Source organism: Pteronotus mesoamericanus, unplaced genomic scaffold (genome assembly GCF_021234165.1).
Source record: "Pteronotus mesoamericanus isolate MK-2021 breed Mesoamerican mustached bat unplaced genomic scaffold, CSHL_Meso_final contig_177, whole genome shotgun sequence".
Classification (NCBI taxonomy): domain Eukaryota; kingdom Metazoa; phylum Chordata; class Mammalia; order Chiroptera; family Mormoopidae; genus Pteronotus; species Pteronotus mesoamericanus.
Window position 1 is genome coordinate 6,890,002 of NW_026555073.1, and position 22,734 is coordinate 6,912,735.

The 22,734-nt window shown below is 49.9% G+C and overlaps 1 protein-coding gene across 1 annotated transcript; it reads right to left on the reverse strand.

The window, feature by feature from the left end:
* Positions 1–801: 801 nt before the first annotated feature.
* Positions 802–9,094, reverse strand: FGF16 (fibroblast growth factor 16). The gene is made up of 3 exons (XM_054566615.1): positions 8,821–9,094; positions 2,554–2,657; positions 802–1,107 (listed from the first exon to the last, which is right to left on the reverse strand). The coding sequence occupies exons 1-3, from the start codon at positions 9,092–9,094 to the stop codon at positions 862–864; spliced, it is 624 nt and encodes a 207-aa protein (XP_054422590.1). The 3' UTR covers positions 802–861.
* Positions 9,095–22,734: the final 13,640 nt, after the last annotated feature.

A 22,734-nucleotide genomic window follows, 5' to 3' on the forward strand; every position in this document is an offset into this window, starting at 1 on the left:
CTAATACCGGGAATGATGGCTCATCGAGAGCCTAGGCAGCGTGATGCTGGCATCAGATCCTAAGGAGCTGGAGAAAAAGAAGCTAACCCACTAATCCTATCCCAAGTACAAATCAATACAATTAGACAGCGGGGACAATATAAAGACAATTTTATTGCCAATAAAAGCCTTTAATAACTCATTTATCCCATTTCAGTAGGACCTTATTCTTTCTGATGAAAATCCAGTCATAGCATCTCTCATTAAAAATAAAATTATTTTGAAATAAATAAATATATAAAATAAATAGCATATACATTTCATAAATAGTTTGTCCTTATGCACAGTATCCATGCTTACATTTCAATAGCATTTTCTTGCAACCTACCCCATCTCCCACTTCCAATGGCAGGAAAACTGCATGTCAGGACAGATGCGAAACCTGCAGAGCCCATGCAGGCGTGCCTTGTAGCCCTGAGGGTTTTCCGAATGAGACTTTTCCAAAGCTCCGTAGGTAGCGTCTGTGGCGGATATTTTGGTCTTTCATTTACCTATGGTCAAGGTATTTGGGTAGATTGTGGGGCAAGAACGCCCCTGGCCCCCTGGCAGGGGCCCTCGTTCTTTCTCTTGCCACCTCAGGGGAAAGAACATGAGTAAAGAAAAGAGTATATACAAGATTCCCTCTAGCCCGCCCCTCCCCCCACATCCCTCCCCAAAATAACCCAACCTTGATATACACTTTGAACAACAAGGGAACAGCTGGGTCGAGTTGAGCAGCAAGTGCTTCTCTGCTATCTAAATTGATAGGAAAGAGGACTGAAAAGCTATGCGTGCAACTGTGGCCCCAGAGTACACGGGTTACAGAGGTCACACTAGGGTCCGTTACCTATAGCGGAAGAGGTCTCTGGACATGGAGGGCAACTTAGAAGGATCTACTGGCCTGGGTAAAAAGTGAGTGAATTTCTGGTGTCGTTTAGTCCTGTATCCCTCCCGGGGTGAGCCGTCTTTGTTCAGAGCCACATAATACTGTCTCTCCGAGTCCGAGTGTTTGTACAAGGTGGAAGCATAGGTGTTGTACCAGTTTTCTTCAAACTGTTCCCGGAAAACACATTCACGCGTGAGTTTCTTCTGTGAGGGGGAGAAAATAAAGCAGAGCCCATTATATGACTATTTCTCCCATCCCAGCTTGCTGGTGGAGAACCCTGAAATAGCAATAGCACATCGATATTAGAAAATTTCAGTCCTATCTCCCAAATTACTGCGGTATCTTCTGAGGTGTTATTGCGGTATCTTCTTTCCAAATAGCACCAAACAATCCTATCTGTGTCACCTTCATCCTCTCTCATGAGTCACACAAAAATGCTTTAGGTGGCAGCTTTCCGGAAAGCAGGAGACTGGAGGAGATTTTGAGCCTGAGATTTTTCTTTTCTTTTCTTTTTAAACATTTTTGTATTGAATTTATTGGGGTGACATTGGTGAGTAAAATTATACAGGTTTCAGGGGTACAATTCTACAGTCGAGCCTGCGAGATTTTTCTGAGCCTGAGAGTTTCTGCTACGGGTACCCCTGAGTTTTCTGCCTGCTTAGGGCTAAGGATGTTCCAATCCACTGAGATTCCAGTCAGCCGTGTCAACTGATAGGCACAGGCCTTGGATCTATATAAAGTCCCACGAGAGGTGAGCTGTGAGCTCTCCTGATGAAGGGTCTCAGGCCTGTCAGTTGGAAAGCTCAGAAAAGATCTCCTTGCACAGTTCCTCCAATCTGGCTACTTCAAGCTAGCAGCTCCTGGGTCTCTTGCCTCTGTCCCTTCTCACACTTGATCCAGCCGCCATAGTACTTGCCGGGGTGGCCGATACCGAGTGCTGGGGACGGGCCTATCACTTAGGTGTCAGGGAAAAATGCGCTCTGATTTCAAGGGGCGCAGGCAGCCGGAAAGCATGCTATGGGACTCAAAAGCCAAAGCCACGAGTTGGGATCCCCGGAAGGGGTTAAGGTCAGCAAAGTCACCGCCCGGTCCCCAGCTCTTGGCTGGCTTCCAGAATAGAGACCGTGCTGCGGCCACCCCAGGAGCCTTCACTCTTCATTTATTTGTTTCATTTGGCCTTTGGGACCCCGCAGAAGCAATCTGGAACTCAGGAACTGTATTGTTCATCTCAGGATCCTCAATCTGAAGGCCGGCTCTTTCTCTGCCTGTTCTTGTGCCGGCCAGTCTGCCGCTCCTCTGGGCACGCATTAAAATTCAGACGTGCTCCTCAGGAGTGCGCATGCCCCAAATCCTTACCGTCTACTAACCAACCAGTGCAGTTTCCCATTATCATCACACTAGCTGGCCCCCCGAATGGAAAAGGCGAAAGCAGCAAAGCTTATGTTTCTGATGGCGGCTGAATCAGTGAAAGTGTTACGTAGCAACTTCCCATAGCAAGTTCCTGGGCAGCCACAAGTGACTAGGAGATGCTAATGTTTTACCATTGGCAGAAGTGTTTTCAAGCATCAGATAAAAGTCTTACACTTTTGCCTTACATCATCCAAACACTGGTGGTCATCCCTCCAATAAAAAGAAAACCTCCAACTTACCGACCCATAGAGCTCTCCTCGCTCGTTCATTCCTAAGTATAGGCCAGAGTCCACTCCACGGATGCTGATCAGCCCCACGGCCAGGCTGATAAACTCCAGGATGCCTAGAGCCAAAAAAGTGAGTGCCATTTCTGTTACTGCCACCAAGCTAAGAAGAAGCTGTGCATGCAACACGAGCTACCAGTCATTCATCCACAACTGCAGGGAAGCCCCGGGTGCCTTTGGTGAATGACCTGATTAAACCGTCTTTTGCAGCAAGAACAGAACCACAGAGAAGACACTGAGTCTCTCTGGACCTCAGTTTTCCATACGTGAAATGGGGGAAACCCATCTCTGGCTCTACTCAACCCCCTCAGGCATATTATGAGGGAGAGACCAGACTGTGAGAAGGCTTTGGCTACAAAGGATCCTAATGAGCCCTGGTTGGTGTGGCTCAGTGGGTTGAGCACTGGCCTGTGAACCAAAGGGCCACCAGTTCAATTCCCAGTCAGGGCACATGCCTGGGATGCGGGCCAGGACTCTGGTAGGGGGTGCGCGAAAAGCAACCACAGATGCATGTCTCTCTCCTTCTCTTTCTCCCTCCCTTCCCCTCTCTCAAAAAAAAAAAATAAATAAAATCTTTAAAAAAAAAAGATTGTAATGACAAGCTACAATGCCTGTTAAATTCCACCATTCCAAGAAATGGAAGGGCAGCTTCCTAAATGGGAGAATGTGACCAGGTTGCTGTGTCTTCCCTGAGTCCCTTCCCTCCTCCCTCGAGCACATAGCATTACCTCCCTGTCCTCTAGGTTGAACTTGTTTTGCACCCTCTTAGCTCCCATGTCCTTAAAGCCACATGAGGCTGTCAACTGCCTGTAGCTGACTCTAACAAAGGCCACACAGGCCACTCACTAAGTTTGTTTCTCCTGCCATAGGCAGGGCGCAAAACTTGGCCTGGTAAGAGCTTTCTCTGAAAAGCGCTCTCAGCCAGTGCAGCCCCAGGCTGACAAGCCCGTCATTCTCCCCTTCTCTCTTGAGCGTTTCAAGTTTATCCCTGGCAAAAAGTTGGCAGGTAGTATCAGACTTGGTACTGATTTTAGATGTTGCAACTTTAAGGGGAAAGAGAAGACATTCAGAAACGTCCCTCTAGCTGACAAGGTTAGAGGCGACGATTTCAGACCATTTTCATTTACTGAGCAGCAGTAAGAGGAAAAACAAGAAATGAACCACTAAGAGGGGAAAAGGACCAAAAACTGACATGGCTGGTAACCCTGATGACTTTATACTTCATCCTCAAATAGCATATCTATTATATGGAAGCACATTCATGATATGGATGCACATATAATGGACAACTAGCTTCCTCTGAGACATTCCTGTCTCTGACCACGCTTTTCAATGCACAGACCCACACTTGATCCGATCGACTCCCAGAGGCAGCCAAAGGTATGAAATAAGCTCATACCTGGCTGTCTTTCTTATCCAAAAATGCAATTCTTAAGGGTAATAATATTCTATGTGACCTACATACAAAGTGAGACTGATTTCTTCAAGATCCCTTAAACACGTCAGAGGCTAATTTTGAAATCAGGTTCAGAACTCCAGCGGGAAGTCTAAAGAGCCTCGGTGACTCGCGCTGGCGGCGGGCGGGGGTGGGGGGGGCGCGTTCTTGTGCGCCCCCTCTAGGGCTCATGTTTCCACGGCCCATTTGAAGAACATCAAGTCCTTTGGCTGCCACTGTGCAGAACACTCACAATGTAGCCTTTGGCCTCCAGCGTCGAAGTCCTCCAAGTTTTATTCTCAGTCTGGTTGTCACAGCACAAAGAAAGGAGTTTGGGGAAAAGAGGTCCACACAAGATGGTAGGAGGGGAAGGGAAAATACTTAGCGCCGAGTAACGGTTATGCAGATGCTGCTTTAAAGGGCCAAAGGCTTTAGTCGCAACGTACAACGCTCTGATTTCCGTGCTGCCCTGTTTAACATTTTAATAAATGACTTGTAAGAGGACATGGAGGGACTGCTTATCCTCGTTCCGGAAGACATACAGCTGAGAGGGTGACACAAACAAAACCCAAAGAGATTTCAAGAGAATGGAAAAGTGGGCTGACTCCCACAAAAGAAGCTTTAGTTAGAAAAAAAATGTACAGTCCCGCACTTTGGTCCCCAGACCAATACCCGGGATGTTTTGTGTTTGGGGTTTTGGGGCGGGGAGGGCGAGCCTCAAGCACAGACAGTTGAGTAAATCATGCTGCTTTTTTGCGCCTATTATCATAATTGGTCCAGGGAAGGGCTTTTCATTGATCTATTTCTTTCTTTTTATTTCCATACTCGGCTCCCACCCTGCTCCCCACTTCAGGCAACCATGTATATTGTCTTGAAAACATGTACTGTTCTTTTCTGTTTCCGTGCGTTTTTCTCTAACGCGAGTCTGCCCATTTTGGAATGGGGAGATGTGGCTTTGCAAAACACACACAGCAACGGCTTAGCGGACTTGATCGAAGAAGGTCAGCTTAGTACAGGGGGTTCACGAGAGTATGTTGTGAAAGAGCTGATGTAAAACGAGTCATGTCACACCCCAAAAATGGTTAAAAAGCTAACGTGGGAAAAAAGGAAAAAAAGCTAACGTGGTTTGGGGCTGTACTGACACAGGTCTAGCAAGTGGCTGCAGGGAGGGCCCTGGCCCGCTCTGCTCCGCCTTAGTTAGGCCGCACGGACAGGAGCTGCTTTCAGTTCTCCTGCGTTTAAAGAGGGCTCCAGACAAAGAGGAGCACATTCAAGGGGGAACAGCCAGTGTGGCGAGGAAATGAGAAACCGGGTCCCGCGTCAGTTCCGGGCGCGAAGCGTTGAGGGATACCCACCCGCGGGGGGCCTTCAGTCCTTTGCTCTGCTCAAGCAGATTACTTCTGAGCTTCAAGCCGTAGTTCCCTCATTCTCGAAGTATCTCATGTCTCTAGCCACCCTGAGCTCATTAAGTAGCCGAGGTCAGCTTGTGATCTCACCATCCAAGACCTGGTGTGAGAACAAATCATGAAACCCAAGAGGTGTGGTCATTTGAGTCACCACAGTTTTTCTCCAATTCTCTGTTAACATGATGCCAAAGGACAGATCATACAGGAAGTCACTTGGGTTGTGTCCAGTAACAGGGGTCTCCAACAGCTGGAATCATCGCTGCCCAGCTGTCTTGGGGCATCATTCCCCTCTGCCAACTTTCCTATTAGCTGGATTCAGACTGTGGGAACCCGGTGGCACATGATGATGGAACAGATATTCCTAAACCTTCTCCTGAATCCCAGCCAGCACGAAGGGAGAGAGAAAACAAGCCATTTTCTCATTTTCCCAGCTACAGCTGGAGAGGGGTGTTAACAGCAAAGTGCTGAGGCGAAGTATTAAGTAGACAGAGTTTGTCCTCAGCGCTCTCACCGCCTCAAAGCCCCGCACCTCCCTCTGCTGCGCCACATCTCGACCTGCCCACCTCAGCTCTGCACTTTGCTCCACAACTCCCGGGTCGCAGCGCCTCAGAGCCTAGCCAGGGGACCGGCTAATGTGTCATTTAATCTGCCTCCATAACTGGCCCGAGCTCCCTCAGCCATCCTTTCAGACCTTCGTGGCCAAGACAGTGCTGCCTTGGCACCCTGCCAAATAAGAACCAGATCGCTCAAAACCCAAAGCAGCTGCAGGAGCCTGCTCCATCCCACCTGGCGGGAGGCCTCTCCTCCAGTCTGGCTCCCAAGCCCTCCTATGCCAGTCCGCAGGTGCCCCTCGAGAATGTCAGTACCCCTGTGAACCTCCTGTAAATGCCACCAGCCAGGCAGAGACTGAAACACTCCTGGCTACTGATTGCAGAACGGGGGTGTTGGGGGGGGGAGGGGAGGATAGGCTGTGCCAACAGGTTATTATTTGGAGTCGGGGCTGCTCTTGGGCTCAGCCCGACTCGTTCTGAACACATGGATTCCAGGGTAATCCTTGGGGGCCCTGCTCTCCAATTACAACAAATAGCTATTTACTTTACATGGCCTTTGGAGACTACCTCCTCCCCCCAAGCAGAAATCTATAATATTTTATATCTTAAGTCTGGCCTACTTTACCCTGCTGGAATGTTGACTGCTAAAGCACTTATGGAATGTTAAAGTTTCGATTTATTGAATACCCTGGCTGATTAACTCCAATGTGGAGGGAGGAGTTAGCAGACGCAAACGCCACCTCTTTCTTTGCCAAAAGCTAGACTGAGAAAGAGTGAATGTGTGTTTGGAAGTTGGCAGGGGAGGTTACAAAGAGACAGCTTTGACCAGTTATCATTTCCTCTACAGGAAATCCACGGAACTGCCAGGAAGCCGGGGAAGGAGGAAAGGGAAAAGGTGAGGCCGAGGTGGTCTCGGGCAGGCTTCGTTTTGTTGTTGTTGTTGTTTTTAAGGCAAAACCCAAAATGAAGCAGTCAGTTAAGCAGCAGTGAAAACATCCCTTCCTCCTGCCAGTTTTATTTCCTTTGGTTTCTCCTTAAACTTAACACCCTTAGCAGGCCCGAGAGATGAAAAGAAATCGAGATGTGTCCTTAGGGAGGTAATTAAAGACCACTTATCCCAAGAGCCTATTACTGATTTATGTTGACCTTGTAGGTTATTGGGCTCAGCTTAGGCACAGAGTCAGACAAACACTTGTAGCCGCTGGGAGCCAAGCTCACAGTTTCTCCACCTCTGCTGCCCCCACCCAACGTTTCTCCATCATTTCATGATTTTCCTTTTATATATCAGCAATGAGCTACTCCAATATTTTTCGGCCCCTTTTGGGAGCCTTTGGGGGGCTCTGAGGCCAAGGTGGGAGCCCCACTGCCTCTGAAGAGGAACAAAAGGGGGCTGCGAAGTCATAAGCGATGGAAGGAAAGGAAGCCAAGTTCCCACTGCCTCTCCCTCCACGCCACCTTATCACCCTTTTGAGGACGTGCTGCATGTTTATACAGACACCTGCACCCCTCCATTACCCCCACCCCACACGCAACCCACTGCACTCCAGCTCTGTGAGTGCATTTTTCCAAGATGACATAGACCTCATTAGGGTTCCTGCTTGCTCCCAGCAAGGAAGACCAGCCCTGGCCCTAAGTTGTTTGCTAGGCTTGGCCTCTGCGCCTGCCCCCCCTCCCCCTACTGGATGGGGAGTTTTGCCCGCAGTGAAGGAGGGTGGGAAAAAGATGGGAACTTATCATGCCTGAAGGTAGGCAAAACCTCTCACGGGCTTAGAAATAGAAGGTATGCTTGGGCTGCAGGGTCCCTGGGAGGAAGTGGGGACACTGGGGGCCGCAGGGCCCGAGGAAGGGTACCTGTCACAGCACCTGAACAATGGTTTAGCAGAGAATAGGGAATGGAACCTGTAAAATGGCCAAATGATGGGGGAGTGAACACAACTGCGTGGAGACCTAAGGATCTCCGTCTCAGATCAAGGTTTCGATTAATCGCGTTCTGTCTGTGAGACGGACAGCTGTGCCCTTTGAACAGTCCGCAGAACGGCAGGAGGACACAGGCAAAATCCCGGACGGACGCTGGACGTTTCCTGTCCTGGGCCCAGGAGACACCTGTTTCTGTGGCTGGGAGTGGGCCCAAGACCGTTTCCTCCCTGAGGCAAGGAGCCCACAGGTGGCTCCGGGCAAAAGCCACCCCAGGGCTGGCGGCCTTACACAGCGGACAGCGGACGGCTTCCCTAGTTTCCCCAACACCCGGCTCGCGCCGTGCTGCTGCCCGGATGGGCCCCCGGCCCGGGCAGAGCAACCGAGAGGCGGCAGGTGCCGGCCAAAAGCGACCTGGATGTGGGCCGCCCGCCCACCACGTCCGTGGCCCACGAAGGCTCCTCGTCCAGGCCGTCGCCCGCGACGACCCTGCCCTCGAGGCTCAGCCCCGCGCCGCAGCGGTGGCGGTCCCTGACTTCCTCGGCGGGGGCTCCTACCCCTCTCCCAGCTTCACCTGCTTCCATCCGAAGCAAAGCGTCCAGGTACCCGAACGATCCCTTCGCACCCAGGAGGAGGAGGGAGGGTGGAGTGGAGAAAGGAGAGGCCGCACTTCAAGGCGCCCGCGCCCCCCCTCCCCCGTCCCTCCCGAGCGTCTCAGGGTGCCAGGCGCCCTGACGCCGTGCGGCTCAAGTGTGTACCGTCGTGTCCCGCCTGCCCCGCGTCCCCGGCGGCCTTCCGCCTCGACGGCACCGAGCTGGGGGCGGTCCGCGGGGCCCCGAGCCGGAGCTCGGAGCCGTCGGCTCCCCAGCGCGCCGTCCGTCCGCTCGCCTCCCGTCCCTCCCGGCCGCGTCCTCACCGAAGCGGCTGTGGTCGTGGCGGGTGCCGTGCACCGTGCCGTTGGGGAAGATCTCCAGGTGGAAGCCGGTGCGGCAGTACAGCTGGCGGCGCCGCAGGATCCCCTTCAGGTGGGCGAAGTCTGTGGGCGAGCCGCGCTGCAGCTTTCCCTCGATCTGGCCCAGGCGCTCGTTCAGGAAACCCGGGGAGTCAGCTAAGGGCACGTTCCCCAGAGACGAGGAAAAACCGTGCAGATCCCAGTCCAAGGAGGCGAAGACCCCCCCCACCTCCGCCATGGCGGGGTGCGCGGGGCCGAGCCGGGTAGGAGGTGCGCGAACTGCCTCTCCCCGCAGCGGGCGTGGGCGATTCGCCGGCGCTCGCTTGCTCGCTGCTCCGCGCTCTGCAGAGCTGCAGTCGACGTCTGTTCGCGTCCAAGGAACTTCTCAGCGGCGGGGAGCGTGGGGCAGCGCGCTTCTGACCTTGCTCTCAGTCAAAGTGCCGCTTTCCCTCCGCATCCATCTCCCCAGGCCTCTCATAGCTGCCTTCGTCGAGGTATCGGATGCAAACGGCACTTTATATACGTACCCACTCCCCTTACATTGACATATTGGATATTTAAATACAAGCCACACCTCACTGGCATCCCCTCGGAGATTGGTGTGTGGGTTCTTTTTTTTTTTCCTCCTTCTCGTATCCATTTGGCTCTTTTTGGGAGAGGGGGGTGGAGGGGGGAAGAGAACGAGCGAGCTTCACTCCCTCTTTTATTATGAAAAAATGGCAGGAAAAAGCTACACATTGCAGTGAGGCATAACTGCTTTTGGCAGGTTTTTCTGAAACTGCTGATGAAATAACGGAGCCCAGTGCGTTGGGGCTGCTGGCGCCCACGGCCACTCAGGCCCGTTGCGTGGAGTTCTGTCTGCTGCGCGGGGGCAGTCCCCACCTCCCACGCAGCCTTGGGAAAGTGTCCTGAGACCGGGATCGGGGCGTTCCCCCTTTCCTGAGCCCCTCTTGTGCCCCGGCGGCTCGGAGGCTGCAGAAGGGGTGCCTGGCCTGGGACAGGGGCTCCTTGGTTTCTTTGTTCTGTTGCCCCCCCTCCCCAGTCCCACTCCCCACCTGTAGGTCGCCAGGGGGCTGAGGAAGTGAAAAATCCGGAAGCGAATGCTGTTGCAAAATTTGGGATTGGGGGTGGCGGCGGTCCCTGCAGGCATCAAGGCGGGGCCTTAAGGGGTCTGGGAGGAGCGGGAAAGCCCACGGAGGAAAGAAGACATTTTTTTTTTTAAGGGACGTTACAGCTTAGAAGAAGGAGGGGGGAGTAAGAAATAGAAAGCGATCTTTTTGAAAAATGATCTCCACTGGCTTTCTGGGCGCGCTTTTACAAGGCTCTGGAGAGCAGGCTCGATGAGGGGCCATTGGAAGCCTGGTAGGGGCTTCCCCCCACCCCTTTTCTTGTTGGAAACAGGTGTTTCCTCGCTCTGTCCCGTGCCCTGCTCGGAGATATTCTATCAGGAAGAGCGGCAGTTGGGACGGGAACTGGCGGCACTCAGGGCAACGGGCAGCACTCAAGGCAACGGGCAGCGTCGAGAAGAACGGAGAGCAGGTGCCCGGCCTGCCCCGCGACCCCCGCACCCCTGCCCGGCACCCGAACCCTGGGGCCCCTCTCAGGCCCTGGCGCTGAGCGTCCTGCTCGCTTACTAAACTGCGTCGTCGCTTGCACTTTGCACCCGCAGCGGGCTCTGGTCGACTTCTCCCGCTCCGGCAGCAGAAACAACAGAGCGAGCATCCCCCGCCCCGCCTTTGCAGCGCCTCCTGCTGGAGAATCCGTGACTCGCGGCGGGTTCGAACTCAGGGTGTCCATTAGGGGAGAAAACAGATTCAGCTCAATGCATTCAGCAATTTGAGGTCCTGGTGCTGGGCTCCCTCATGCGCCCCTGCTCACTCTCTGGTTCCGTGGCGATTCTTGGTTCGGAACATTGTGTCTCGGTTGTGGTGTGTCTCCCTAGCTCAGCCAGAGCCTCCAGAGCCCAGCGTAAGGTCTGGCACATAGTAGGTGCTCAGAAATCATCTCCTGATAATGCTCCCAGTGGTAGGGAACACAGGTGCAAATGCTCTTTAAACTGTAGGGGACACAGAAATGCAAAAGGTGGCACCCATACTGGAGTATTTATGGATGAAATAGCAGTCTCTATGGGATTTGCTTTAAAATAATCCAGAGTGAGAAGGCAAGATGTGACAATATTGTCCTGTGTTACTAGTTGTTGAAGCCGCGTGATGAGTACATGGGCGTTCATTATGTATTTCTTCTACTCTCTATAAAAGTCTACACACATGAAACTTTCCATAATTAAAACTTTAAAAATGGGACTGACATAAAACAACAAAGAAATCATTCTTTCCTTTTCTGTTCCTCCCCCCTCCCCGAAGATTTTGTGGATCTAGTGAGAAGGTAGGGAAGGAGGGACAGAGGTTCAGACCAGTATGTCAGTGACTAGAATACAGAGCAGTATAGTGTGCACAGCTGTATAAGATGTAGAGCACTGTGTGCATTCATAAAGCAGAGAGAAGGCTGTCGGGGGCCTCAGGGCCAGGTTCTGGACCAAGCTGGCCTTTGTAGAGGATGAGCCTTGAAGGGAACATGGGAAGGATTTTGCAAATTCAGGTGGACCACTTCCAGAAAAGGGAAACTAGTAACAAAGCAAGTGGAACAATTTTTAAATGGTAAAGACCAATTCTTGGGGGTTTTTAGCGAACGTCAGGTGAAATACTGTAGATGAAACTGCTTTGAGAAGTATGGGACATAAAGAATTTAGGTGCCTCTATGATGATATAAATAATGCATCGATAATTCCCTCAACAGTCGCCTCGGGGACCTTCTGCATTCTTTGTCCCTGAACATTCCCAAAGTCACCAAGCACAGTTGCAGACCTGGAGGCCTACGTGATCAAAGGTCAGAGATACAAACACCCCATTGCCCTTCTGCGACTCTTTCCGGATTAAGCTGGTGATCGTGTTTTAAATAATGTTTCTACGAAGTGTCCCAATGACTGAGCACTTCCACGGAAGTGATTTAATTTTCACAACCTCATGGAGCAGAAGGTGCCATCACCGCCATTTCAGAGGTAACGTTAAGTGACTGGCACACAGTCATATCGTTAATAAGGAGCAGAGGAATAATTTGTTCTCAGATCCACAGGGGCAAACTACTCTCCATCTCTAGGCGTTGGGATTATGTAAAGGCCCGTGTGTTTAGGCCTGTGAGATTTCACAGTACTCTGGTTTCCAGAAAATCCTCAGCCAGACACACTCTGCAGCCAGGGTTGCGCTGGATATATGGGATGAGAGAAAGGTGTAGAAAAAAGCAGCAGCCCTCACTGGATTCAGGACGTCATTTGTAAAGCGAAGGGGTGGCTGTACCCCTTCACGGTGGTATTGTGAGGACAGAATGAAATCAGTGCTTGAACGTGGCCAGGATTCCTTCCTGCCACATGGAAGACACAACGCACCTCAGATGCTCTCCTCCTTCCCTAACACCTCACAGGCCTGATATGAAGAAGGAGCCGGCCTCTGTGCAAAGGGAGGAGGGAAAGCAAAATTCTTTAAGAAAAAGGGCAGTTGTGACTCAGGCTGTAAGTGACCAGAGGCGGGGGCTGGGGGGGGGTTTACCTGCTGGGATCGGTCCCCTGAGGAGGGAGAGAGTGATGCTTATCAGCTGGTGCCCCCTCCCCGCGCGCGCGCACGCGCGCGCACACACACACACACACACACCCACACACTCACACACACACACCCCCCCAAAGAGCGGGAAAGGATGTCCGGGATAGTCGTTCTGTCCAGTTCTTCATTTTCCCGATAACGTCTACATGTTTTTTTCCTTCCTAGTTTATTTCCCTTGAGAAGGGGCAAGAGGAGGCTTACTGCATCGAAGCATATCCTGTGGGGAGCGCAACCAACCAACAGCACTTGCTCCTGTTCACCGAGCACTTAGCTTGGGTTAAGCATTGCCCCGGCAGGCACTCTACAGGCATCATCTCCCTAAGCCTTATCCCAACTCCAACAAATAGTTTTATTTGCATGAGACAGACAAGGAAGCTAAGGCTCAAAGACATTCAGTAGCTAGTAGCAGAAGTAGGACTTGAACCCCGATCTTAAGTTAGGACCTAATCACAACACACACACACACACACACACACACACACACACTGCCTCAGTCTATTTACTTCACAAAGGACTTGTATTGCTCTTTTGTCCTTTGTTCCTGCTGGCCTTCTCCTCCTGCTTTCCTCGTGGACAGTGACAGAGTCTAGTGGTTACACACTTTATCTCTGGTGTCAGACTCCCTGGGTTCAAGTCCCAGCCGGAAGCCATTCTAGCCTCAGTTTCCTCTTCTGTAAGATGCAGATGACAATGATGATGATGATGATGATGATGATAATCTTCACTGCCTAGGGTCGCTGTAGGTTTAAATGAAAAAAATACACAGAATGTACCAAACCTGTGCCTGGCACCTAGTAAGGGGTCATTGTGCTTAATATTATTTATACTCTATCCAGCCCCAGTTATTCTTTTCTCCCCAGGTTTCCTCAAACTATGCTCCTTTTTTTTTCCCTGAGAGAAATGAAGTAGATGAGGACACAGTGCATTTGAGTTCCAATTCTATGACTCTTTATGTGTGTGATACTGGGTCAGCCTTGTTCTCTCTGGGCTTTAGAAGGCCTGCCTCAGAAACAGGGTGACTTCACTGTCACCTCTGTGTGGGCAAGCCGGAAGTGAGGGAGTGGAGGTCGGAGAAAAAGAGGAAATCGCTCATTTGTATAATTCCGTTTACTGAGTGCCCTAAGTGCCAGTCACTACAGCCACCCCCTCCCCGCTTATTCACGGGGGGGACGTATCCCAAGAACCCCCAGTAGCTGCCTGAAACCACGGCTAGCACTGAATCCTACATATACTATCTTTTTTGTATACCTACATGCCTTTGATAAATTTTAATTAGTAAATCAGAAACAGCGAGGGATTAATAACAATAACTAATAATACAACAGAACAATACTAGTAATAATGTAAGTACAATAAGGGTTACTTGAACGCAAGCGCTGCAATATTGCAACAGTGATCTGATAACCCAGCCGACTTCTAAGTGAGTAATGGGCGGGCGGGGAATGGATACAGTGCACAAAAGGATGATTCACATCCCAGGCAGGGCAGAGGGGGACAGTGTGAGATTTCATCACGCTCCTCAGCACAGCTTGCAATTTAAAATATATGAATTGTTTACTTCAGGAATTTTCCACCTCATATGTTTAGACCGCTGTCCATGGCAGGTAACTAAAAGCAGAAAACAAAACGGTGCAGAAATGGGAACTGCTGTATGGAAGTGTCGTACATTTTAATCAGGCCACACCACCGTAACTCAGATGATATCATTATCTCTGTTTTTAGCAGATGGCCAAACAGAGGGCTAGAGATGTTAAGTAACTTGCTCGAGGTCATGCAGCTTGTGTGGTGGGGCTGAGGTCCAAAAAGTGTTTGTGCCTTGTTCCAAAGAGAAAGTACAATAACACAACCCAATCTTCTTCTGGACAAGGAAAACCCAGGTTCAAAGAGCAGTATTTTTCCCCCCATATATGATTTGTAGCTAGAGTTTGCGAAACCTGCAAAAAGCAAGACTACCTTGCGATCCCCCCACCCCCAGCTGTAGGGGCGCAGAGAGGAAAGGAAATCTCTTGGGCTGGAACGAGCCCCTATCTTGCCTGTCTGGTCAGTCTCCTCCAGTGACACTGAACCACAAGTCTCCTTTGTCTCTGCTGTCATTCTCCTGTGGGCCTACCTGTAAATGGGGGTGGGTAATGGACCATTTATTCTGGCTGTAACTTGCCATTAGGAGGCAGGTGATGACATCTTTGTGAAATGATCTGTTAGTTCTCTGAGGGGAATGGGACACCGTGGAATGTGGCTCTAACCCTGGCAGCCTGGGTCACTTCTCAACCCCGTGTGTGTGACTGTGAATGTGGGTATCAATGGTGGCTGTGTGTGTTCGGGGCTGGGTGCCGGAGAGAAGCGTGGGCAGAGGCTACGATTGTATTGGGTTTCCCAGAGCGAATGCCGGCTTCTGTTTGTGCTTGTGGCAGTGCGAGGAAGAATTTGCAAGTCTGTGTAACAGCAAGTGTTGTGGGTTTGAGGTGTGAATAAGTGGATGTAAGTAGGCGAATCTACAGGCAGCGTCTGCTAATTTGCATGGAGAATATACACGACCGCTGTGAAGCTGAGTTCATTTAAATCCAAAGTCACTACTTTAAAAAACAAAACAACAACAACAACAAAAACTTGAGATGATTAGTTTAGTCCCACAGCCTGACAGCAGATTCAGCTCCGGAGATAAGGAAGGGGATAAGGAAGCGGGTGGCCGAGGGGGTGGGGGGTCGGGGGTGGGCCCGAGAAGGGCGGGGCTCCCCTGAGGGGCCAGTTTCCTTGGAGCCTTGCCACGTTGGCCTTAGAGCATCTCTTTCTTACAGAAACAAAGGGAAGAAGCAGGCTCTTGGGATCAGCTCTTTGCTTCCTGGCTATGGCCTTTGATTAGCAGGACCTCCTCCTCGCTGTGCCTCTCTCTCCCTAACGCTGTCTCATCATTCACACTCTGATTTCTGGGAAGGGCAGCCTTATTCATTGTGTTTGAAGCTGTACAAAGGCACCGAAGGTTCTGGCCTGCTCCAGAACTGCCGCCGCCACCAGCTTCCCTAAGGGTAGGTGTATAATCCTTGGCAAAGAAGAAACAGCGCTGAAGGGGAGGAACAAGAGGTGGAACAGAGTTAATAAGGAAGTCTAGTTTTCAGTCAGTAGTCACCTGAGCAAGTCACTGGAGAAAAATGTGCATCTGATGGGAGTGGATTGTGGTCTTAGCTCTCGCTGAACTCACTGTCTGGGGCTTTGGCCAAATTATTTCTCATCTGTGGGCCTCAGTTTTTCTGTGAAAGGAAAGGGCTGAACTAGATCAGTCTTCTCAAAGTTTTATTTATTTTTGAACTGAAGTAACCCTAATGATCGAGAGGGAAAATGAAATCCCCAGCACGGGTGGAGGAGAGGGGTGGATGCGGGGAACCCAACACAGCCTACTGCATGTTCTAAAGTGTCTTTGAGGTCTCATGTTTTATCTTAAAAATGCGTGCAAAGTTTGCATTCTTCTCTGTGATACAGTCATATTTGTATTAATACAGAAATGTTTTAAATTTCTTATACTTGAGTAAAACTGACACCCTAAGGAAGCATGCCAGGTTTATCCTGGGGCTCGGTGGACCCCCTTGGCACACCGCCATGGACCCCCCAGGCGTATGCACACCCCGGTTTAAAAGTTTGGGGGCAAACAATTAAGATTCCTTTCTGCTCTAACACTCTGTGGTTCAACTGGCTGTGGATACCTGTGGTGTCTTTGGTAGCTGCTCTCCTGGATGCTGGAGGGTTTTTGGTTTTTTTTTTTTTTTTTTTTTAAACGACTGCATCTGAACTCTCCATTTGGTAGCCAGATATGCAAAAAGAATGGAAACCCCTGATTTTGTTTCGAGAACAAGCATCTCCAGTGTGTCTTTGCTGAGCCCCAACTACAGGCTCAGGCTTACGCTAAGCGTCCCTGACGAGGTCAAGAAGGAGTCTGACGGGGCTGTAGCGGAGTCTAAACCGGCTTGCATGAAGCGACAGGGGTTACGAGTTTGGTGAGCGACTCGCTGCGTCGTGTGGCGTAGATCTTTAGGCGCTGCAGGAGGTTGGGAAGCAGCGCAGTTGTGCTTCCTGGAGGAGGCGATCGGAGAGCAAGAGAGAGGTGTGCAGAACGAGCTTCGCTCCAATATATGGAGGGAGGCGGAGTGGCATTTCAGCTGGTAGGGACGCATCAGCAGACGTAGGGAGGCTGTCAGCATTGTGTTCTGCTTACGCGGGGGCCAGAGACTTGCTCGGGGACAGAATGCACCAAAAGCTGCAGGGGAGTCTTTCCGCCCCTGGGCATGAGTTATCAACTACTACTGTCTGGATGCTGCCTTTTTTTTTTAATAGGAAGTTGTGACTGGGGCTGACCCCCTCTCCTGCAGAGGGCAGGGAATCCCTGGAACAAGGCAAAAACCACCTTCCACAAGGATTTGGGGGAGTGAAAGGTAGAAAGATAGCTCAACGCTCTCATTGACTGTCATGCAATCCAATCTGTGATTAGATGCTGTGTTAGTCTGTAAACCATTAGATTTCTGGTCTTTTGGGTGCATGTTATTTCCTCTGTTTTCTTTAGTTTATTGATAAGGGTTCATTTCAAGGGTGCCCGGGTAGTGCCTGCCCAGCATGAGGGCCCGAGAGAGGGAACCTGCCCAGTGCCTGCTGGTGGCCAGGGATGGCAATGCCGAGACTGCCTGAGAGCCGCACTCGAGGACAGTCACACCCCAGGGGAGCAGAGCCGGTGGCAAGGGGAGGCGTCATCAACAGGCCAAGGGAGGGTGAGGCTGTAGGCCGGCTGGCAGGCCCAGGGAGCTGGGCAGCGGGCCGTGACAGGGGCCTTGGCAAGAGGCTTTATACAACAGTGTAGGGAAGGGAGTTGGTGTCAAAGAAGTGCAGTGGCAGGTGGCAGGGACATGGGACCTTTGTCTGGTTAGAAATCCAGTCAAAGTAAAATACCACTCTGACTCACAAAAATAAGGAGATGGAAGGAGAGAAAACAAGCCGAAATGAATAAGTGCTGATGTTTTTTAAACCACCTTGAGGCATGATCGACACACAAAAAGCTGTACCTACGTAATATACACAACTTGATATGCTTGGGGATAAACATTTGCCCCAAATGTTAGGTATATAATACAGTATTATTATTTTTAGAAAGATTTTATTTATCTATTTGTAGACAGAGGGGAAGGGAGGGAGTAACAGGGGGAGGGAAGTGTCAATGTGATTGACTCTCACACGCCCCCTACTGGGAACCCTGCCCGCAACCCAGGCCTGTGCCCTGACTGGGAATCGAACCGGTGACCCCTTGGTCCATAGGCCAGCTCTCAATCCACTGAGCCACACCAGCCAGGGCTATAATACAGTATTATTAACCATAGGTACTATGGTTACCTATAATAGGGACAGTAGGTCTCTAGGGCGTAGACATCTAGCATAACTGAGTGCTGATTTCTTAATCTTTCCTACCAGGGAGCCAACTGATATATAAATCTTAAAATTCCAAGGGACTCCAATTGCCTAGGTATGGATTGGAGGGGCTGGAAAGGAAGGTGCTAGAAGAATTTGGACACCTAGGGAACTATTAGAGCCTCAGCTACTGAGGGAGTAAGACAGGAGCCCAATCACAGAAAGTGGGTTCAAGGCACATACTCATAAGGGAAAGGACAGGAGCCCAGTGATTGGCACTGGAATTCTGAGATCAGAGCAGGGCCAAAAACCACTTACTTGAGCCTCTGCTGATGGGGTATGGATGGAGATATTCTATATTTCTCTCTGATTCAGGACAGAATGAACCCCAGAATCCAGGGTTCACAGAAATGGGGGCGGGGAACCTATCCGTGTGGGTCAAATGGCCTTGGAAGGGGCAGGAAGCTGGACCTGTCACCTAAGTGCCACCCAGACATGCTCACAGAGCCACACTCTCTGCAGCAGCATCAGAGGCATCGGTCCCCTCACCGTCCTCCCTGTCCCCCTCTCCAGCACCTCGAGAAAGGAGCACAAAATTGTCCTTTCGGGGCAGTGTCTTCACTGGCTCTTGACTGACTGTGCGGCCCGCAGAGGACGATGAGGTCACCCTGGTGTGAGATGAGATGACAGTATCATGACTTGGCCGGCCATAAAACAACTGTTTTTAAAGATAAATGTTGTAATGTCATAGTTTACCCAAGGGGTTGCGTAATTCAAAGCAATGACTGTGAAGCTATTTGTAACATTCTGACTTTCCCCTGAACCAAGTGTGGATGAGCTGGTGGTGGCTCATGGCGGTGCGGGAGGCAAGCGTGGCCCAGATGACCCAAGGAGGGGACCGACGCTCACAGTTTCCGTTTGTGTGACAAAGGTCTCCTCTCCTGCAGATATAAAAAGCTTTGTCTTTTCAAGTGCCTTGAAGATTTCCAAAGCAGAGGGTGCTTAACCTACTGACCCCGACCTGAAAAAAGTAAGAGAGAGAGAAAGAGAGAGAGAGAGAGAGAGAGAGAGAGAGAGAGTCCCAGCAGGGATTGCTCAGGCCCCTAAATTCTAACTGGGGACAGCTGGCTGCTTGTGTGGGGCAGGGTGACTTGCCTGCCATTAAGGGTTTGGGGCTGGGCCATCCGGAGGCAGACAGTCTTGGAATTAGATACACAGTGACTGCCCTCAGGCACGCTCTGAGTCCGAGAGTGACTTTGCAGAAGGTATGAAATATCAGGTAAAAGTTTGATGAGCGGTGCAGGGACCCGGATGTGGAATCCGAGGGATCCGAGTTTGCCACCTCGCCCTGTCTTGGCCGCGTGACCTCAGGCAAGGCATTTAATCCTCTCCAATTCTGTCTCTTCTGCTGTACATTGAAACAGTAATTGAAGCTACCTGTTAGGTGATTGTGAGACGAACATGTGAATGCACACATGTCTATATCTCTTTCTAGGTCTATGTCTATATCTGTATCTATATCTCTACTTCTGTATCTATATCTATATCTCTACATCTATATCTGTATCTATGTCTCTATATCTCTATCTCTATCTCTATCTGAAGGTCTCACAGTGAGTTAGTAACGCAGTTCATTTAGATGTCAGTGTCCCTGTGGTTTGACATTAGTTGGTCTTTTGATTCTTTTTTATTTTCCTGTTTACAAAGTGTTCAAAAGGTGGGTTAAAGTGACCTTGCAGATACGACTGTTCTGTGCACGCATGCTCCTTCCTGGCCTGACTTTCTCCCTTTTCTCCACACACTGTCCTTTCCAAAGGGCGAGAGGCAGCGTGGTGCGCAGCAGCGAGAGTCACACAAATGGGGCTCGAGTCCCAGGTACGTCACTTCCAAGCCATAGAACCCTAGACAACGCATGGTAACTTTTCGGAGGTTCACTTTCCTCAAAGGTGTTGTTTTCTAAAGAATTAAAAGCTACAATGTGTGTAACATGTCTGACACTTAACTATGCAGAGAAGTTTTTATTCTATTGATCATTCTTCAGAGATTTTAGATTTTCAAAGATGTGTGGGTTACAAAGAACTTTTATGTACGGTCCAAGGGGGGGAATCACTGGAAAGGAGGGGGGTACTGGGCAGACGGGGGTAAAAGGGGGAAAACTGGGACAGCCGCAATAGCATAATCAATAAAATATATTTTAAAAGAGGTGCGCATTAGCTAGAGCTGTGAAAAGCTTATTAATACTCTAGGATTTCAAGGATTTGAAATGGAGACTTTTCAAGAAAATTCATCTTACAGATTATGCCGTAGAAGAGTCCTTCCCAATGCAAACCCAGCACCGCAACTTGTGCTATTTGCTACTGAGTTCAGTATCTTCCCTTCCGATTTTTTTTTTTTGAAGCTCTTGGATTGTTCAGAGCTCTGTGGAGATCCTACCGTTAGGGCTTCTTTAGGTGCCGTGGCGAGCTGACCTAAACTGATTTGGTCAGGCACAGCTATTAGGTTTTTATGTGGTCGCCGATATTTGGCAGAAGCTCAGGGGGTTAGCTGCCTTCCCACAACCTTGCGGCCACTTTGGAATAAAGCGAGTGTCAGACCAAAATCTGCCACACATGTAAACATCTATTAGCGAGCAGGCACAAACACAATCACCGAACCTGTTCTAGGCTCTCCGTGATATTTCAGATGTCTGCCCTTTTTGGTTCTTTTCACAGGAAAAGTTCACCGGAGGCAAATGGGATAATATTCCAGCCACAGATGCAGGTAACCATTTACTGAGGTCAGGGGGCCAAGAATCCTCTGGAAATAGCAGCAGGACTCAGGACGTTTTAGGGATCAGTGGGAGAGTACAATCCTTAAAAGTAGAGAGCACTGGATTCTTATACCCTCTTCGAGCTCAAAGATTTTAGTCTCTCCACATATTTTGAAGACCACTAATTTCATGAATAGGAGCCCATTTTTAATAAGCATTGCATAAGTTAAAATGCTTGTTTTCTCCAATGAGTACTTACTCCTAACAGTTATTTTGCTAATTAGCATACCCTCTGGTGTTAATAGCAAGTGGTGACAACTGAAGGCGATCGCAGTAGTAGCCATATCTGCAGTGTCTCTTTTGAGTGAGAGGTCCTCATAGGGCAACTGCTTACACAGAGTGTCGAAACTACTCACACAGAACACCACGCTATTTGCTTTAATATCTTTAAGTGAATTACAGACATCCTAACACCTTCTTCATTTTGATGATCCTGGGATCAGTAGAAGTTGAAGAAGCAGAACGCCTTTTGCTTTTCAGTATGACATCAGTGCCACCAAGAATGCTGGACTATATCCTCCTCAAGATAACCCTACTTATAAATCAAGCAAGAGCCTTTGGCTTTCCCGAGGCTCCTTGGCTTCTGCCATAGTTTTTCTTCCTCCAAAGGCAATTGTTGCTCAGTGTGTGGACAGTTTCTGGAATGTTAAGCGCTGGATGGTTGGGCTGTGCTAGGATTAATAATTTCTTACCTCTGAGGCTTCTCCTCTAGAGAGTGGGGTCTGATGGGTGGAAACCCCAAATGCCAGATGTCTTGTGGAGACAACTGCTGGCGGCTGATTTGCTGAAGAACAGAGCTGTGCACTTTTTCAACTCAAAGACTGAGCCGCGTGCTTAAGCGCAGTTCAAGACTCCAGGCACGTCTCCAAGGTGGGAAGAATTCCGCCGACGCCCATGCCCTCTGCTTCCGCGCCTCCTTTGCTGTGCTGCAAGGCCATGTCCGCGGCAGCGCTCTCGCGCCACCGCCGGATCTCTCTCACTGCAACGGGGGTGGAAGGTAAAAAGGAGCAAATTATTGAAATAGAAAGAACCAGGATGAATCAATCCCAGGGCCATAAGGCTGAGTGAAAAAAAGTCAGCCCCCAAAGGTTGCAGACTGTATGATTGATTCCATTTATGTAACGTTCTTGAAATGACAAAAATTATAAATGCAGGGAAGAGAGCAGCGGTTGCCAGGGTTTAGGGAAGGGAAGAGGAGAGAAGCAGGTGTGAGGGATGAGGGCCACGCGAGGAATCCATGTGGAGATGGGAACATTCAGCCTCTTGACTGGGGTGGTGGATCCACAGACCTACTCAGGCAATAAAATAGAATGGAATGAAGTGTACGCACGTGCAAATAAATACAGCAGACCCTAGAATAATGTCTTTTCGTTCAGTGTCGGTGTGTTGCAATGTCAGTGAGGTGCCTTAGGAACTTAACTCTGGTTTATATCAATTCGCCTCTGGTAAAATTGTGTCATACGTTGTTTCGCTTAAAGTCACAGAACCTATCGATGACATTAAGTGAGAACTTACTGTATAAGTAAAAGTGGAGAAATGTGAACCAGATGGGTGTGTTGTGTCAGTGTCAACATCCTGGTTGTGATATTGTACTATAGCTTTGCAAGATGGTACTGCTGGGGGAAACCGGGCAAAGTGTGCAAGAGATCTCAGTATTACTTCTTACAACCACATGTGAATGTGCAATGTTCTTAAAATAAAAATTTGAATAACAAAATAGATGATTGTGGCAATGGTGGCACAACCCTGTGCATACACTGAAAACACTTTACATGGGTGAATTGTATGGTATGTCAAGTAGATCGCAATCAAACTGTTTTTGAAAAATAGGCGCAAGGATCTTCAGAGAAGCCAACTAAGGAATCTAAGGTGAAGTCCAGGCCCACAGAGGATGAGCGTGATGATGGGATTGTTATTTTGTTCAAGAGGACTGTGGGCCCCTGCCTCCCCCAGCCTGTCCTAGTTCCCCACCCTGAGGCCATCCAGAATAGGGTATGGGGACACCTCAGCTGCCTTAGCCCATTGGTGACTGGA